This window comes from Chiloscyllium plagiosum, unplaced genomic scaffold (genome assembly GCF_037043375.1).
Source record: "Chiloscyllium plagiosum isolate Xiang-an unplaced genomic scaffold, Cpla_swu_hap1 HiC_scaffold_22, whole genome shotgun sequence".
Taxonomy (NCBI): domain Eukaryota; kingdom Metazoa; phylum Chordata; class Chondrichthyes; order Orectolobiformes; family Hemiscylliidae; genus Chiloscyllium; species Chiloscyllium plagiosum.
Window position 1 is genome coordinate 65,619,075 of NW_028270160.1, and position 19,700 is coordinate 65,638,774.

At 42.7% G+C, this 19,700-nt stretch overlaps 1 protein-coding gene across 1 annotated transcript in view; it reads left to right on the forward strand.

The window, feature by feature from the left end:
• slc25a16 (solute carrier family 25 member 16) overlaps positions 1-19,700 on the forward strand; it is an 80,755-nt gene that overhangs the window by 57,384 nt on the left and 3,671 nt on the right. Inside the window, exons 6-8 of the mRNA XM_043712243.2 lie at positions 3,388-3,509; positions 15,287-15,353; positions 18,842-19,004. Coding sequence (XP_043568178.2) covers positions 3,388-3,509; positions 15,287-15,353; positions 18,842-19,004 — 352 coding nt within the window. The remainder of the gene's footprint in view (positions 1-3,387; positions 3,510-15,286; positions 15,354-18,841; positions 19,005-19,700) is intronic.

Below are 19,700 nucleotides of genomic sequence, written 5' to 3' on the forward strand. Positions count from 1 at the left end.
AATTAGCTTTGGGTCCAGTAGTAATCCAGAGATTATTACCTTTTTTGCTTCTGCTTTTTCATTTAGTCCCCAGCTATTCATATTCCGTCAGCAGAACCTCCTTGCTATCTATACCTCTACCATGGATCAAGACACTTGGATCTTTCCCCTCCCACTCTAAGTTCTTGTGCAGCCCAGATGAGAGATTCTGAATCTGGGCACCAAGCAGGCAACACGACCTTCTCAAACCTGTCCACAGCGAATAATGCCTATTCCCCTGACTGTACTATCACCTGATTACATTGACATTTCTCTTTTCTCCCCCCCCTCTTAAATGGCTTCTTTACCATGGTGCAGTGGTCAGTTTGAACACACAACAGGCCCTTCTGCCCTTCTTGTTGCGCCGACATGTGGAACCAATCTGAAGCTCATCTAACCTATACTATTCCATTCTCGTTCATATGCCTGTCCAATGACCACTTAAATACCCTTAAAGTTGGCGAGTCTACTATCGTTGCTCATCCTCCCTACAGCATTCACTGCCATTCACACAGGGAATAAGAATCTCAAAGCTGTTAGACAAGCCTGAACCAACCATTTTTAACTGCTTCATAAATGACATTCCCTCCATCATAAAGTCAGAAGTGGAGATGTTTTCTGATGATTGCACAATGTGCAGCTCCATGACTCCTCAGACTTATCCATGTCCCTCAAGATTGTATAAACCACTATAAGGGCACTCAATCTGTGATGCTCCAGGGAAAAGAGTCCCAGCCTATTCGACATTCCAGTTTTAACAGCATCCTTGTAAATCTTTTCTGCACTCTCTCAAGTTTAACAACACCTTTCCTATAGAAGGGCGACCAGAATCATACGCAGTATTCCAAAAGTATCCTCATTAATGTTTTGGGCAGTCGCAACATGACTTCCCAACCCCCATACTCAATGTTTTGATCAATGAAAGCATTATAGTTGCTGCCTTCACCACCCTGTCTATCTCCAACTCCACTTTCAAGGAATTATGCACTGCACCCCAAGATCTCTGTTCAGCAAAAGTACTGAGAGCCCTATCATTAACTGTACAAGTCCTGCACTGATTTGCCTTACCAAAATGCAACACCTCACATTTATCTAATTGAAACTGCATCTGCTACTCATTGGCCTATTGTACTCTGCGATAACCTTCACTGTCCACAACACCACCTATTTCGGTGTCATCTTATAAATTGTACTTCCTATGTTAACATCCAATTTGTTTATGTAAATGACAAAAAACAGTGGACCCAGCACCGATCCTTGTGCACATTGCTGGCCACAAGCCTCCAATCTGAAAATCAACCTTCTTCCATCACCATCTGTCTCCTAACTTCAAGCCAGTTTTGTATCCAGTTTGTTAGCTCCCCCGGATCTCATGTGATCTAATCTTAGTAACCTGAATACCACACAGAACCTTGTCGAATGCTTTGCTGAAGTACATATAGACAATATCTGCTTTCATCAATCTTTGTCACCTTTTCAAAAAAACTCAGTCAAGTTAGTGAGACAAGATCTTCTGTGCACAAAGCCATTGACTATCCCGGATAAGTTCTTGCCTTTCCAAATGCATATAAATCCTGTCCCTTAGAATCCTGTCCAACAACTTCCCACTGCTGACATAAGGCTCACTGGTATATAGTTCTCTGGCTTTTCCTTACAAATTTACAGTTTGCCAAAGCTAACTCATGTCCCCTTTTTGCCCTTCTGATTTCCCTTTTATGTCTACTCCCTTGGCCCTCTGGTGATTCATTTGATCCCACCTGCCTATACCTGATATATGCCTCCTTTTTCTTGATCAAAGCCTCAATTTCTTTAGTCATTGAGCATTTCCTGTACCTTGCTCTACACACTAACAGCAACATACTGTCTCTGATCTCTTGTTATTTCATTTTCACAGGCCTCCTGCTTCCCAACCATTCCTTTACCTGCAAATAGATTTCCCCAATCAACTTTTGAAAGTTCCTGTCTAATACCATCAAAATCGGCCTTACTTCAATTTATAACTTTAACTTTTGGATCAGGTCTATCCTTCTCTGTCACTTCTTTTAAAACGATCACTTGCCCAGAAGTGCTCTCCCACTGTCACCTCAGTCACTTGCCTTTGCCTTATTTTCCAACAGACATTCAAGTATTATTCCTTCTATATTGGTTACATCCACATACTGAATAAGAAACTTGTATTTTACACATTTAACAAATTCCTCCCCATCCAAGGCCTTAACACTATGATAGTCCTTGTGTATGTTTGGAAAGTTTAACTCCCCTACCATTATAACTATTAACCTTACAGATATCTGTGATTTTCCTACATATTTGCTTTCAATTTCCCGCTGACTATTGGGGTCCTATAATACAATTCCAACAAGGTGATCATCTCTTTCTTATTTCTCAGTTCCAGCCATATACCTTCACAGGATGATCTCCCAGGAGCATCCTCCCTAAGTACAGCCATAATGTTATCTCTAACCAAAAATGCCATTCCCCCTCCTCTTTTGTCTCCCTTTCTTTTCTTGCTATAGCACCTGTACCCCGGAACATTAAGCTACCAGTCGTGTCTATCCTTGTGCCACGTTTCAGTAATAGCTATGATATCCCAGTCCCATGTTCCCAACCAGGCCCTAAGTTCATCTGCCTTAACCTGTCAGGCTTTTTGCATTGAAGTAAATTTGTTGATTTGTTTGATCTGTTGTTGAAGTAGATGATTAATCAGGTTGTTTCTCAGCTGCACTTTCTTTGACTCATTTGTCTATTAAAATCCACATAACTCAGCTCACAGCTTCCATTATTTTCTGGGATAAAGAAACCCACTGATTAACAAAATAAAAACTGAAAGAATTAGAAATCAGATACATCCTTACAATACACCCTTGGCATCCAAGACTACTTTCGGAGTTGGTAAGGGTGATGTTGTTGATTGGACTATGCTTAGTATTTTCTTCAGAGCAGAAGGCAGATACAGTAGTCATTTCCACTGACACATTTGCCATTGATGGCTGGACTAATGCGTGTTGAAGTTGACCATGATTAATGATTATGGGTTTGTTGATTTTCAGTGCCCATCCTCGATCTTCCTGGGAACTTTCCGGTTTTCTTTTAGTTGCTCGTAGTTGAGGCGTAGCTGCTGATTTTTCCCAGGAACTAGCAATCCTCTTTGGCATCAGGCAGTCATTAATTACTGAGAATGCTATAAAATGTCACACAAAGCCACCTTTGATCATGCCAAGGTTCCTTATTAAACTGGTCAAATAGAGTGATGACCAAACGATAACACCAAGTTTGTTTTACTACTGACCATGTAAGCCTGAGTTTAGGTTGTTATTGCTTTCATGTTCTTTGAGAGAACAACAGACAATAAGGAGTGTTATCTTACAGGGATGACTGCAGTGATATGTACTTATCCACTTGACATGATTCGAGCCCGTCTGGCCTTCCAGGTGAAGGGCGAGCACAGGTATGCTGGAATCATTGATGCTTTCAGGGTCATTTATACACAGGTGCGTATTGCATCTTTCTGTTACACTCTATGAGAAATGAACCTGATGAGCTGTGTTGGAAAATTGAAAGTAATTAAATGCTGATGTTCCCTAATATAATGTTAGTAAGTATTTCAATGACGGAGGTTTGGAGCATAGTTTGTAGCTTTCTGGGTGTAAATGTCAATCCCATAGTCATAAAAGGATTTCATTTTCATCCCCATTTTCAATGGAGTTTTCCTTAATTTGCTCTTGAGAATGAGAAAAGTCAATTTTTCAAAAATTTATGTTCGGGACTCCTTCTCAATCCCAGATACAACCTAAAACCTCTATTACTTCCATTGCAGTTAGACAGGAATGCTGAAGGAATGTCAAGCTGCTGGATCCAATTCCAATGAGCAAGCCAGCAGTTAATGGGACTGTTATAAAGCCACTGTAGTTTCATTCCAGCAAGACCTTGCAATTACAGGTCTGGTTTGGAGTAATAATACCACTCCTGAAAGATTTTGCATCGCTGGGAATGTGGGAAGTTTAAAACTGCAGAATTTAAGCCAATGCAGCTATTTAAAGAGACCCAGGTGTTCCAGCAGTGCTGCAAGCATCTGCATCAATAGTGACAGATAGTCACATTCTTTCCAGATAGTTAGATGCAAGATACTACTTATTGTGTGACCTGAGCCTCGCAGTCAGAGTAACAGGCAGCTCATCGTTGGGCTTAGAGCAAAGAACTTCCTTTCTCAGTATTGCTCCCTGTTGCTCTTGTCACTCTGGAGCATGACTCCTTATTTATATGGTCACTCTGAGAGTGCTGCATCCTGTTCGTGCAGTCACGCTGGGATTGTGATCCCTTGTTTGTATGGTTGTATGTGTTTCTTCTGCCATTCCCGTCTCTCTAGCTGACTCCATGGTTCTCACATCCTCTGTGCTATCAGGCCATATTTGTCTTAATTTTGCTTTCTAATTTGTGTTTTCCTGTGTCCATTCATATTTGGTTGCTCCTCTAGATATGCACTTATGTTAGTTCAGTATCATTTTATTCATTGTTTGTTGCTCCATTTTTCTTTTTATCTACGTTTCCCAGGTCTTCTCTATGCCTCCTTTCATTTCTCCTTGTTTGGGTACTCTGCCCTATTAGTTGTTTACTTCCTATTCTGTTTTTGTTCATTCAGGATGTGGACAAAACTGGTTAGCCGGTTTTTTTTCTGTTGCCAATTGCACTTTAGGAGATTATAATGAGCTGCTGTTTTGAACTGTTCCAATCTGTGTGACGTATGTAGGCCCACAATGCTGTCAGGGTGCAACACTAAAGGAATGGCAATGCATTTACAGGTCAGGATGGTGTGTGTTTTGGAGGGGAATTTTCAGGTGTTGGTGTTCCTATGTGTCTGCTGCCCTTGTCCTTCTAAGTAATAGATCTCATTGGTTTAGAAAGTTCTTCTCACTGCAGAATTCTCAGTCTGTACCTGTTGTTGGCCTTTACATGGCTAGTCCCATTCAATGTGGGGTTTCAGCAATTCTGATGCCATTAAATGTCAAGGTGCAGTGGTTAGAGTCTCTCTTGCTTGGTGAGTTCATTGTCTGGAAATTGTGTGGCATGAATGTTAATTTCCGCTTGTCAGTCCAAACCTTGTTATTCTCCATGTCTTACTGCATTCAGTATCTAATAAATCATGAATGGTGCTGAACATGCAGCAAACATTGGTGAACATCCCACTTCTGACCTTATGATGGAGGGAAGGTCATTGATGAAGCAGCTGTAGATGGTTGGGCCTAAGACACTGTCCTGAGGAACTCCTATAGCGATGTCCTGGAGCTGAGATGACTGACCTCCAGCAAACACAACCATCTTTCTTTGTGCTAATTATGACTGACCAGGGAAGCGTATCCTCCTGATTTCCATTGACTCTAGTTTTCTTTGGGCTCCTTTATGTTGCACTTGATCAAATACAGCCTTGATGTCAACGGCAGTTGGCCTCACTTCCTTTTTTGAGTTTATCGCTTTTGTTGATGTTTGCACCAAGGCTATAATGAGGTCAGAAACTGGGTGGCCCTAACAGAACCCAAACTGTGCATCAGCCTGCAGGTTATTGCTGAGCAGTGTTGCTTAATAGTACCATCAGTGACAACTGCCATCACTTTGCTTATGATTGAGGGTAGACTGATTAGATTACTTACAGTGTGGAAACAGGCCCTTCAGCCCAACTAGTCCACACCGACCCACCGAAGCGCCACCCACCCAGACCCATTCCCTTACATTTACCCCTGCACCTAACAATACGGGCAATTTAGCATGGCCAATTCTCCTAACGTGCACATCTTTGGACAGTGGGAGGAAACTGGAGCCCCCGGAGGAAACCCACGCAGATATGGGGAAAATGTGCAAACTCCACATAGACAGTTGCCTGAGGCGGGAATTGAACCTGGGTCTCTGGCGCTGTGAGGCAGCAGTGCTAACCACTGTGCTACCGTGGGCAGTAATTAGTCAGGTTTAACATGTCCAAGTATTTGTGCATATGCCAGACCTGGGTAATTTTCCGCATTGTTGTAAATTTCTTGGAATGACTTGGCAAGAAGTGTGACTAGTTCTGGAGCTCAGTTTTGGAGTACCATTCAGAATGCGTCAGGGCTCATAGTCTTTGCAAAATCCAGTACCTTCAGCTGTTTCTTTATATCATTTTGTAAGGACAATATACATTATTATTTTGGGAATATGAACTGAAAAATTGAAGTTTGCACTGCTGTGTTGCAAAGGTAGAACCATTTGACTTTTAGAAATTGCAGAAACTGTGTGGTATTCACTTCTCAGTTGCTTAAAGTAAGTAAGTTTTGGAGAAGTTGGTTTTAAAGTCAAAGATCTACAGCATCAGAATAGGTCCTTTGACCCACTGGGTCTGTGCCGGTCAAAAGAAACCACGTAACTATTCTCATCCCATTTTCCAGCATTTTGGGCCTTGGCATCTCACGTGCTTATTTAAAATTAGGGTTTCTGCCTCTACTAGCAGTGAGTTCCAAATTCCTACCACCCTCTGGGTGAAAAAAAGTTATTTTTCATGTCCACTCTAGACCTCCTGCTCTTTACCTTATTTACACCCTATAAATTCACATGTATGTATCTGTGTATTTGATACTTTAGGGGACTGTTTAGTTAAGAGAACAGGCAAGTAGTAAAATAACACTACTTGTGACTATCAGCAAATCTCCAGGTTAGTTTGCCATCTTGGACAATGCTCAGAGATGTTACAGAGTGGCTGTAGGACATTCTTCTGGGGGTGAGCAAACAGCCAGATGTTGTGGTCTAGATTGATAACAAAATAGATCAAAAGGGGGTGATTTCTATACATTTTAATATTACTTATTTTGCATTTTTAGCTTATGAACTAGTGGCATGTGGGTTTTGTGTGTGTAAAGAGGTTTAATGAATAACCTGTAAGTATCTCTATAACTGTGGTGATTTCTTTTAAAAAGAAAAAAAATGAAAGAGACAGTTCTTTAAGACTAATGGAGGTTTATTTACATTGGGAAAATTTTAGAAAGTATAAAATAAACAGTAATGTGCATTAGATAGCACTTAGAAGATTCCATAATTGTTTTTTGGTTTAGGAGAAACACCCATAGCTTAAGAAAACCTTTTTTGGTCTGGGGAGTTCTGCGTAAGTCTTGACAGTAGCTAGGTGTGAGAAGCAATTGCTCCTAAAGAAGGGAGATAGCTTAGAACAATAAATCTTTCAATTAAAACTCTGAATGGATGAATTGAAACCAAGGAAATTTAGACCTTGTTGTTTGCATCAATAGCAGGCATATTGGTGAAGACGATGTCTTTTATGTTTCACCTCTAGTTGGTTCCCTCAGCATCTGCTGAAGACCTATATGGAACATGGTAATCCAAAGGAAGGATGTTCACCCATCTTTGACCTGATATAGCCCAGATCCAATTTGATGACTCCCAGGCAACCTCCTTCTGACTGTACATTACTGTCCTTCCACCTCTGCTGGGTGTGTCCTGTTGGTAGGACAGAACATACCCAGGGATGATTATGGTGGTGTTTGGGACACATTACATAAGACTGTGTTGGGCAGTTTCTTGACTTGTGTATGGGACTGCTTTCTATTTGACACAGCACTGCAGACATTAGGAGGACTTTGCAAAGTTGACAGCACTAGGTTTATTATCACTTCTCGTGCCTAGGTAAATGCAGTGCTGTCTATCTGGTTTGATTCCTTTTTGATATAGCTAAGTAGCTTGCAAGGCTATTTCAGGAAACATTTAAAACTGTTTGACATTGCTGTTGGTCTGAAGGAGGTTATATGGAGGTCAGACCAGATAAGGATGACAACTTTCCTTCTGTAAAGGACATTAGTTGTCAGATGAGTTTTTATGACGATCAACAATGGTTTTGTGATCATCATTACTAAAGCTAGGTCCATATTAAAGGCTTATTGATTGTGGTTAAATTCAATCAGCTACTATGGTGAGATTTGAACTTGTGACCTGGAACTTTAACCTTGACATCTGGGTTGGTAGTCTGTTGAGATTACTGTTATCCCATGTTTTCTGTCAATAATTTGCAAGGCAAGAAGGACAATGATGCTTTTGCTGTTGTTAGATATTTTTATTTGCTCTTGTGCTCTGAATGCCCTTGCAAACTATTTCCTCTCCAAAGTTCTTGAACCTGTTCTTACCTCCCAAATTGGATAGACTTGTCACAACTTCATGTTATTCAGATCTTCTGGATTTCCATCCCAACAGCAGTCACAAATGAAGTCTTATGTGACTGTGACTGCAGTAAGCTATCTTTCCTCATCCTTCTTGACCTATCTGTAGCCTAGTCACAGCTGACCACCCTGACATAAGAACATAAGAAATTGAACAAGATTAAAACATTTGGCCCCTCTAACCTGCTGATTATTCTGTAAGAACATGGCTGATCTGCTGCAGACCTCAACTCCTCAAATTTAAAATATCTATCTCCTTCCTTTAAATACTTCTGGTGATCTAGCCTCCACAACACTGTGATGTTGAGAATTCCAGACATTCACTACCTTCAGACAAGAAATTTCTTCACATAGAACATTACAGCACAGTACAGGTCCTTCGGCCTCTCGATGTTGAGCCGACCTATGAAATCAATCCGAAGCCCATCCAACCTAGACTATTCCATTCTCGGCCATATGTCTATCCAATGACCATTTAAGTGCCCTTAAAGTTGAAGAGTCTACTACTGTTGCAGGCGTGCGTTCCACGCTTCTTCTACTCTCTGAGTAAAGAAATTAGGTCTGACATCTATCACCCCTCAAATTAATGATTTGGAGACGCCGGCGTTGGACTGGGGTGTACAAAGTTAAAAATCACACAACACCAGGTTATAGTCCAACAGGTTTAATTGGAAGCACACGAAGGAGCGTCGCTTCGAAAGCTAGTGTGCTTCCAATTAAACCTGTTGGACTATAACCTGGTCTTGTGTGATTTTTAACCCTCAAATTAAAGCTATCTCCCCTCATGCTAGCCATCACCATTCGAGGAAAAAGGCTTTCACTATCCATCCAATCTGACCCTCTGGTTATCTTATGAATCTCAATTAAGTCACCTCTCAACCTTCTTCCCTCTAATGAAAACAGCCTCAGGTCCCTCAGACTTTCCTCATAAGACCTTCCGTTCAGACCAGGCAACATCCTAGTAAATCTCCTCTGAACCCTTTCCAAAGCTTTCGAATCCTTTCTATAATGCGGTGACCAGAACTTATGCAATACTCCAAGTGCAGTCGCACCAGAGTATTGTACAGCTGCAGCATGACCTCGTGGTTCCGAAACTCAACCCCCTATCAATAAAAGCTAACACACCGTATGCCTCCTTAATAACCCTATCAATCTGGGTGGCAACTTTCTGAGATTTATGTATGTGGACACCAAGATCTCTCTGGTCATCTACACCACCAAGAATCTTAACCATTAGCCCAGTACTCTTTGTTCCTGTTGCTCCTTCCAAAGTGAATCACCTTGCACTTTTCCGCATTAAACTCCATTTGCCACCTGTCAGCCCAGCTCTGCAGCTTATCTATGTCACTCTGTAACCTTCAACATCCTATGGCACTAATCACAACTCCACCAAGCTTAGTGTCATCCGCAAGTTCACTAACCCATCCTTCTACACACTCGTCTAGGTCATTTATAAAAATGACAAACAGCAATGGCCCCAAAACAGATCCACTAGTACAGATAATAGTACACCACTATTAGCTAAATTCCAAGATGAACATTTCCCATCAAACACCACCCTCTGTCTTTCACCTAACCAATTTCTGGTCCAAACTGCGAAATCACCCTCAATCCCATGCTTCTGTATTTTATGCAATAGCTTGTGAAATTTAGGGAGCTAGAACAAACAGAGTTGTTATCTCTGGTTTGTTGCCCGTGCCACGTGCTAGCGAGGTGAGGAATAGGAAGAGAGAGGAGTTGAACATGTGGCGACAAGAGGGAAGGTTTTGGATTCCTGGATAATTGGAGTTCTTTCTGGGGTAGGTGGGACCTGGACCAGAGGGTACCAGTAACCTGGGGGGGGAAATTTGCTCATGCTCTTCGGTTTAAACTAATTCAGCAGGGGATGGGAACCAGAATTTAGTTCGGGTATACAGGAGGTTGAGAGTAGTGAGGTCCAAAATAGGTTTCGAGGTTGCAAGTGGGCAAGCAAGAAGTTGGTTTGAAGTGTGTCTACTTCAACACCAGGAGCATCCGAAATGGGTGGGGGACCTTGCAGCATGGCTCGGCACTTGGGATTTCAATGTTGTGGCCATTTCAGAGACATGGGTAGAGCAGAGACAGGAATGGTTGTTGCAGGTTCTGGGATTTAGATATTTCAGTAAGAACAGGGAAGATGGTAAAAGAGGGGCTGATGTGGCAGTGTTAGTCGAGGACAGTATTACTTTTGCAGGAATGACGTTTGAGGACTCGTCTACTGAGTTTGTATGCGCTAAGGTTAGAAACAGGAAAGGAGAGATCACACTGTTAGTTTTCTATAGGCTTCCATATAGTTCCAGAGATGTAGAGGAAAGGATAGCAAAGATAATTCCCAATAGGAGCAAGAATGACTGGGTAGTTGTTATGGTGGCCTTACCTTTCCAGATATTGACTGGGAATACTATACTTCGAGTACTTTAGATGGGTCAGTTTTTGTCCAATATATGCAAGATGGTTTCCTGACACAGTATGTAGACAGGCCAGAAAGGGATGAGGCCACATTAGATTTGTTACTGGATAATGAACCAGGCCAGGTATTAGATTTGCAGGTAGCTGAGCACTTTGGTGAGCATGACCATAATGTGGTTATGTTTACTTTATCGATGGAAAAGGGTAGATATATACCACAGGGCAAGAGTTTTGGTTGGGGGAAAGGCAATTACGGTGCGATTCAGCAGGATTTAGGATGCATAGGATGGGGAAGGAAACTGCAGGGGATGGGCACAACTGAAATGTGAAGCTTATTCAAGGAGCAGCTGTTGTGGTCCTTGATAAATATGTACCTGTCAGGCAGGGAGGAAGTTATCGAGCGCAGGACCTATGGTTTACTAAGGAAGTTTAATCTCTTGTCAAGAGGAGGAAGAAAGCTTCTGTTAGGGTGAGATGTGAAGGCTCAGTTAGGGCACTTGAGAGTTACAAGTTAGCCAGGAAAGATCTAAAGAGAGAGCTAAGAAGAGCTAGGAGGGGAATTGAGAAATCATTGGCAGCTAGGATCAATGAAAATCCTAAGGCTTTCTGTCGATATATCCGGAATAAAAGATTGTCGAGAGTAAGATTAGGGCCAATCGAGGATACTGGTGGGAAGTTGTGAATGGAGTCCAATGAGTTAGGGGAAGTGCTAAGTGAATATTTTTCATCAGTGTTATCACTAGAAAAAAGACATTTCAGTTTTAAATGTGTGTTCCCTTATTCTGAGACCATGTCCCTAGTTCATTACTTTCTCGCTAATGGAAACATCTTTTCAACATCTACCTCAGGCTTGCTCAGAATCTTGCATGTTTCAATACAATCATCCCTGATTTTCCTGTTTGAATGAAGACCTAACTTGCTTAGCTGTTTTTTGATAAGTCAGCTGCTGTACCCCAGGAATCAGCCCAGTGAATCTCATTTGAACTCCCTCCAATGCCATTCCTGATAAAGGGCTTATGCATGAAACATTGACTGCCCTGCTCCTTGGATGTTGTCTGACCTGCTGTGCTTTTCCAGTGCCACATTGTTTTGACTCTGATCTCCAGTATTTGCATCCTCACTTTCTCCCAATGCCAGTGCACCCTTTCTTAAATATGGAGACCAGAACTGCACACAGTATTCCAGATGCAATCTTACTAATACTCTGTACAGTTGTGACAGAGCTTCCCTGTTTTTAAACATCAATCCTCTAGCTTAAAGGCCAAAATTCTATTTGACTTCTTAATTACTTGCTGCACTGTATCCTAACTTTTATGTTTCCTGACAAGACCACCCTGATCCCTCTAGAGGCGGCTCATTTTTGGAGTCTCTCTCCATTTAAATAATAGTCTATTTTATTGTCTCAATGTGTGTCCCAGACTGATCCCATTCTTAACTGTCCAGTCATAGCCAAGAGGCACTTGTAATTGTTTCTCTACTGATACCCATACTTTAACCTCTGGAGTCTTCCTAGCTCTTAGCTTTGGTCCCACATTAGATGTTGAAAATGTGTTGCTGGAAAAGCACAGCAGGTCAGGCAGCAGCCAAGGAGCAGGAGAATCGATGTTTCGGGCATGAGCCCTTCTTCAGGAATGAGGAAAGTGTGCCAAGCAGGCTAAGATAAAAGGTTGCAATCTGCAATCTTCTTCCTGACCTCTCCGCCCCCACCCCCACTCCGGCCTATCACCCTCACCTTAACCTCCTTCCACCTATCGCATTTCCAGCACCCCTCCCCCAAGTTCCTCCTCCCCCTCTTTTATCTTAGCCTGCTTGGCACACTTTCCTCATTCCTGAAGAAGGGCTCATGCCCGAAACATCGATTCTCCTGCTCCTTAGATGCTGCCTGACCTGCTGCGCTTTTCCAGCAACACATTTTCAGCTCTGATTTCCAGCATCTGCAGTCCTCACTTTCTCCCACATTAGATACCAAGGTAACTGATTTAGCACCTTCTGCACCATTGCAATGACAACCTACATGCACTTGATAAGCTTGCCCAGTAGATTCATGCTTTTGCTCACCTGCAGAAGCCCTCATCCCAAACTTTTGGTGCCATTAGATCTGTCTATGCCTAAGTCCTTCCAATTATGCTCCCATCTTCCATTCTATGTCAACTTGATCTTATCCAAAGTTCTTTTGCTGTAAGGCCGACATTGGCTCCCACTCTGCCTCTGGAAATATCTCCAGCTCTACAACCCTCAGATTCAATCCTGACCTCTTGAGCTGCTCCTTGTTTTCATCATTCTGCCACAAGTAGCAATGCTTAATCACCGGCTTTGGGAGGGAGGGGGGTGTCAAATTTTGCTTCTGTGGGATGCTTTGGGATATTTTACCACCTTATACAGATGCTCAATTATCCAGCGTTCGCCTTGCCCTTCACTCCTCCCTCGAATATCTTGACACCAGGAACAGCTGTGTAAGAATCCTACTCATTGCCTACAGTTCAGCCTTCAACACTATTATCTCCTCGAGACTGATTGATTGGTTACTAACCTTAGTGATCTCGGACTAAGCCCCACTCTTTGCAACTGAATTCTCAGTTTCCTGACCCACAGGCCACAATCAGTGAAGATTGGGGACAACATTTCAGCCTCACTAATACCCAATACTGGCGCCCCTCAGGGGTGCGTACTCAGCCCCCGACTGTACTCACTGTATACCCATGACTGCGTCGCCAAATACCAGACTAATGCCATTTAGAGGTTTGCCGCTGATACTGCCATAGTCGGTCGAATTTCAGATGGTGACGAGACAAACTATAGACTGGAGGTGGAAGACCTGGAAAAATGGTGCACTGAGAACAACCTAGTTCTCAGTGCCGGCAAAACCAAGGAACTCATTATTGACTTTCGGAGGCCTAAGAGAAAGACAACGGAACGAGGACATGCTGCAACCCAAAAGACTAGCCACACTACCATACATCAGGAGCATTTCAGAACTGACAGCCAGACTACTGCGACCACTAGGACTTATAACAGCACACAAACCAACAGCCACCCTCAGACAACAACTCACCAGAACGAAGGACCCGATACCCAGCATGAGCAAAACCAATGTAGTGTACAAAATCCCATGCAAGGACTGCACAAAACACTACATAGGACAAACAGGAAGACAGCTAACGATCCGCATCCATGAACACCAACTAGCCACGAAACGACACGACCAGCTATCCTTAGTAGCCACACACGCAGACGACAAGCAACATGAATTCGACTGGGACAACACTACCATTATAGGGCAAGCGAAACAAAGAACAGCCAGGGAATTCCTAGAAGCTTGGCACTCATCCACAAACTCCATCAACAAACACATCGACCTGGACCCAATATACCGGCCACTACAGTGGATAGCTGGAACTGACAACCGGAAGCGGCAGGGACAGGCCACTATAAATGCCGGAGGAAATACCACAGAAGCGCTTCACAGGAGGCTCCCAAGCACTGAGGATGTCACCTAGACAGGGGACGAAACGTTTGCAACAAAAATTTCCAGCTCGGCGAACAGAACCACAACAATTTCAGAGGGATGTTACTCATGCCTCCCTCAACATTAACAGCACAGAGGTGGAACGAGTGGAGAGTGTCAAGCTCCTGGGAGTGGTCATCCACAACAAGCCTTCTTGGACTCTTCATGTGGGCGCACTGGTTATGAAGGCCCAACAACATCTCTCCTACCTCAGGCAGCTGAGGAAATTTGGCATGATGGCGAATACCCTTGCTAACTTTAATAGGTGCGTCATCGAGAGCATTTTGTCTGGATGTATCACCAGCTGGTATGACAACTTTACCATTCAAGATCGGAAACGGTAACAGAGAGTGGTGAACTCGGTCTGGACAACCACAAAGGCCAACCTCCCATCTGTAGAATCCATCTACCAGGCCCACTTTCAAGGTGAGGCTGCCAGCATTCTCAAAGATCCATCCCACTCTGGCAATTTTTTTCTACAATCGGGTAGAAGGTACACAAGCCTGAACACACGCATCAGCCGGTTTCAAAACCGTTTCTACCCTACTGTTGTGACAATACTGAATGGACTCACAAACTCTTAACATTTACCTGTACGTGTGTTTTTGTTTTTGCCGCTGTTAACTATTATTTACTTATCCGTGCTACTTAATTTTGTGATCTACCTGTATTGCTCACAAGACAAAGCTTTTCACTGTGCCTCTGTACATGAGACAGTAAATTCAATTGAATTCAATTCTTCGAATATCGGATTATCTGGCAAGTTCGCAAGGTCTGGATGCTTGGCTCAACTCTGTTATCCGGCATTCAATTATCCGGCATTTGACTAACCAAACAAAATACTCCCCGCCTTTGCCATTCGGATAATCGAGATTCCTCTGTCAATGCTATTTCAGTGCAAGATATAATTGCTGTTATCAATGCTCAGAGCATATACTCCCACCACTTCCCCCCAATAAAAGGGCTCAGTTTACAGTAAAGTGGGCACAATCCAACATTGGCTTCCTGCTGTAGCAGTTTGTGAAATGCTGAAAATGTGATGCACTCAAAGCCATTGCTACAAGAGGTACTGTCTTTGTGGAGTCTGTTGTACAGTTGTGGCTAAATATGAAATAAATATGTGTTCCAAATTTTGTTTTTTCTTTTTATATAGGAAGGAGGACTTCGAGGGTTTTACAGAGGTCTGACTCCAACTATTATTGGCATGGCTCCTTACGCAGGTACTCAAGAGCTCCAAGAAAGTGCACTTTTATTGTTACTGCTTTTTGTCAGTTGCGGTGCCGTTGCGTAAATATTTCTGTAAGGACTGAGGGCAATGGTACATTAAAGCCTTCTCTCTCATCCTTTCACTGTCAATTCTCATATTAAATGGGCAGATCATGCTTTGCTTCATTTTGAAGATTATTTGTATTCGCTCATGGGATGTGTCACTCATAAGCCAACTTTATTATCTACTGTCCTAATGAGGAGGTTCCTCCTAATTGCCTTTGGGAATATGATGATAAGGCAGCTGAGTGGCTTGCTAAGGCAGTTAACAGTCAGCTATGTGGCTGTGTCATGACTAAAATTTAGACCACACCAGCTAAAAGTTATAACATAGAACAGGCCCTTCGGCCCTCGATGTTGCGCCGACCTGTGAATTATTCTCAGCCCACCCCCCAACACTATCCCATCATCATCCAAGCTTTGTTTAAATCTCCCTAATGTGGCTGAGTACCTACATTGGCAGGTAGGGCATTCCACGCCCTTACCACTCTCTACGTAAAGAACCTGCCTCTGATATCTGTCTTAAATCTTTCACCCGTCAATTTGTAGTTTTGCCCCCTCATACAAGCCGTCGTCTTCATCCTAGGAAAAAGACTTTCGCTGTCTACCCTATCTAATTCTCTGATCATTTTGTATGTCTCTATCAAATCCCCTCTTAGCCTTCTTCTTTGCAATGAGAACAGACCCAAGCCCCTCAGCCTTTCCTCATAAGATCTTTCCTCCAGACCAGGCAACATCCTGGTAAATCTCCTCTGCACATTTTCCCATGCTTCCACATCCTTCCCAAAATATGGCGACCAGAACTGTACACAATATTCCAAGTGCGGTCGCACTAGCATTTTGTACAGTTGCAGCATGATATTGCAGCTCCGGAACTCAATCCCTCTACATGAAACCTAACAAACTGTATGCCTTCTTAACAGCACTATCAACCTGGGTGGCAACTTTCAGGGATCTGTGTCATTAGACTCCAAGATCCCTCCGCACATCCACACTACCAAGAATCTTTCCATTGACCCAGTACTCTGCCTTCCTGTTATTCTTCCCAAAGTGCACCACTTCACATTTAGCTGCATTGAACTCCCTTTTGCCACCTCTCAGCCCAATTCTGCAGTTTATCCAAGTCCCCCTGCAACATTCTTCCAAACTGTCCACTACTCTACCGACTTTAGTGTCATCAGCAAATTTACTAATCCATCCACCTATGCCTGCATCTAAATCATTTATAAAAATAACAAACCGCAGTGGTCCCAAAACAGATCCTTGTGGCACACCACTAGTAACCGGACTCCAGGCTGAATATTTTCCATCCACCAGCACCCGCTGCCTTCTTTCAGAAAGCCAGTTTCTAATCCAAACTGCTAAATCATCCTCAATTCCATGCCTCTGCATGTTTTCCAACAGCCTACCATGTGGAACCTTATCAAAGGCTGAAGTCCATATATATCACCGTAACTGCCCTACCCTCATCTACATGCTTGCTCACCTTCTCAAAAACCTCAATGAGGTTTGAGAGACACGACTTGCCCTTGACGAAACCATGTTGACTATCTGAAATCAAATTGTTGCTTGCTAGATGATTATAAATCTTATCTCTTATAATCCTTTCCAAAACCTTTCCTACAACAGAAGTAAGGTTCACTGGTCTATAATTACCTAGGTTATCTCTACTGCCCTTCTTGAACGAGGGCATAACATTTGCAATCCTCTGGTACTAAACCTGTAGACAATGACGACTCAAATATCAAAGCTAAAGGCTCTGCTATCTCCTCCCTAGCTTCCCAGAGAATCCTCGGATAAGTGGCATCCGGCCCAGGGGACTTGTCTACTTTCATTCCTTCTAGAATTGATAACACCTCTTCATAACTAACCTCGATCCTTTCTAGTCTAATATCTCGTACCTCATTCTTCTCCTGTACAATATTCTCCTTTTCCTCAGTAAAAACTGATGAGAAATGTTTGTTTAGCACCTCTCTGATCTCCACAGAGTCCACACTCCACTTCCCACTTCTGCCTTTGACTGGCCCTATTCTTACCCTAGTCATCCTTTTATTTCTCACTTACCTATAGAAAGCTTTACGATTCTATTTGTGAAAGACTGCTCGTATCCTCTCTTTGCTCTTAACTTTCTCTTTAAATCCTTCCTAGCTGATGTGTAACTCTTCATTGCTTCCTCTGAGCCATAAGCCTCCTTCTTCTGCTTAACAAGAGATGCAATTTCTGTTGTAAACCATGGTCCCCTTACCTTGTCACTTCCTCCCTGCCTGACAGGGACATACCTATCAAGGGCACGCAATATCTGTTCCTTAAACCAGCTCCACATTTCCATTGTCTGCATCCCCTGCATTTTGCTACCCCATTCTATGCATCCTAATTCTTGCGTAATCGCATTGTAATTGCCCTTTGCCCCATCGATAACTCTTGACCTGTGGCATGAATCTATCCCTTTCCATCGCTAAACTAAACGTAACTGAATTATGGTCACTCTCTCCAAAGTGCTCACCTACAACTAAATCACACACCTGGCCTGGTTCATTACCAAGCACCAGATCCAGTGTGGCCTCCCCTCTTGTCGGCCCTTTGACATACTGTGTCAAGGAACCCTCCTGTACACATTGGACAAAAACTGATCCATCCGACGTACTAGAGTTTATAGCATTTCCAGTCAATGTTGGGGAAGTTAAAGTCCCCCATAATGACCACCCTGTTCCTTTCATTTCTACCCAAAATAATTTTGCCTATCCTCTCTTCCACCTCCCTGGAACTCTGCGGAGGCCTATCAAAAACTCCAAGCAGTGTGACCTTCCTTTCCTCTTTCTAACCTCAGCCCTCGTCAAAAATTCTTTCAGCCTCTGTTATACTATCCTTGACTAACAAGGCCATGCCTCCCCTTCTTTTACCGCCTTGCCTGTTCTAAATGTAAGATCTAATCCCTGGAACCTGAAACATCCATTCCTCACCCTGCTCTATCCATGTCTCCGAAATGGGCACAACATCGAAGTCCCAGGTACCTATGCATGCTGCAAGCTCACCTACCTTATTTCGGATACTTCTGGTGTTTTTCTTAGTCACCATTACTGATATCAGCATTTGAATTCAAGACTAATGGATTGAATCTAAATTGCTTATTTAGTTGATGGGATATGCACACAAGTCTCTGGGTCATTTGTCCAGGCCTCATGATTACTAGTCCAGTAACATTACCACTACCCTCTGGGATACAATCCACAATAAGTATCCATACATCTAACACTGATACAACATTCCTAACTTCAGTTTTATCCTGCAGTCTCCATGCTCAAAGATAGGTGTAATCTTGCCTCCTCATAATCCCTTAATTCATATATTGCTTTAATCAAAAATAAGTTAGAAATGTATTTTGATTTTGTTTTCTATATCCACCATTTGTTTCAGATTTTACATTATTAAATATTAATTTCAGGAATTTCGTTCTTCACTTTTGGCACTTTGAAAAGTATTGGCCTCAGTCAGGCTCCTGGTATTCTTGGAAGGCCTTCGTCTGACAATCCGAATGTTCTGGTTTTAAAAACCCACGTGAACTTGCTATGTGGTGGAATAGCAGGCGCATTTGCTCAAACAGTATCGTAAGTGTTCATCAGCATAACTGGGAGGAGAGCAAGGGCCATGCCCATTCTGCTGCACTGTAATCATAGCAGACAATTATGTATCAGTTATATTTGTTGATGTCATCTTCATCTAAAATTTCACATTTATGTCTTGATCTTTAATGGGATGTGGCCTTCACTGATAAGTCTAGTATTTGTTGCCCATCCCTAATTGTCCTTAAACTGAGTGGCATGTTATGAGCATTTCAGAGTTAACCACATTGTTGAAAATCTGGACACTCATAGGAACAGGATCCTGGACAAATGACCCTTCAGCATGCTTCATCTCTCAATGAGGTCATGGCTGATCTGTTGCCTAACTCTATATGCATGCCTTGGTATTGACGATACCCCCACTCTCTGCCTTCAGTGGATCAGTTGTACTCTTAATCAGCCATTTTCCCTTTACATAAGATCTCCTTATTGTCTTTTATGCCTCCTACACGTTTCTTTTCATAATTATGCAGGTTGGACTAGATAAGGATGGCAGATTTCCTTCCCTAAAGGGTAGTAGTAAACCTTACGGGTTTTACAACAATTGATGGTAGATTCATGCTCACTGTGGACTAGCGTTATCTTCTGGATTTAATTAATCACATTTAATTTCCACTGGCTGTGGTGGAAATGTCCACCAAATGTCCTGAACCGTTAGCCTGGGTGTCCGATGACCTTACC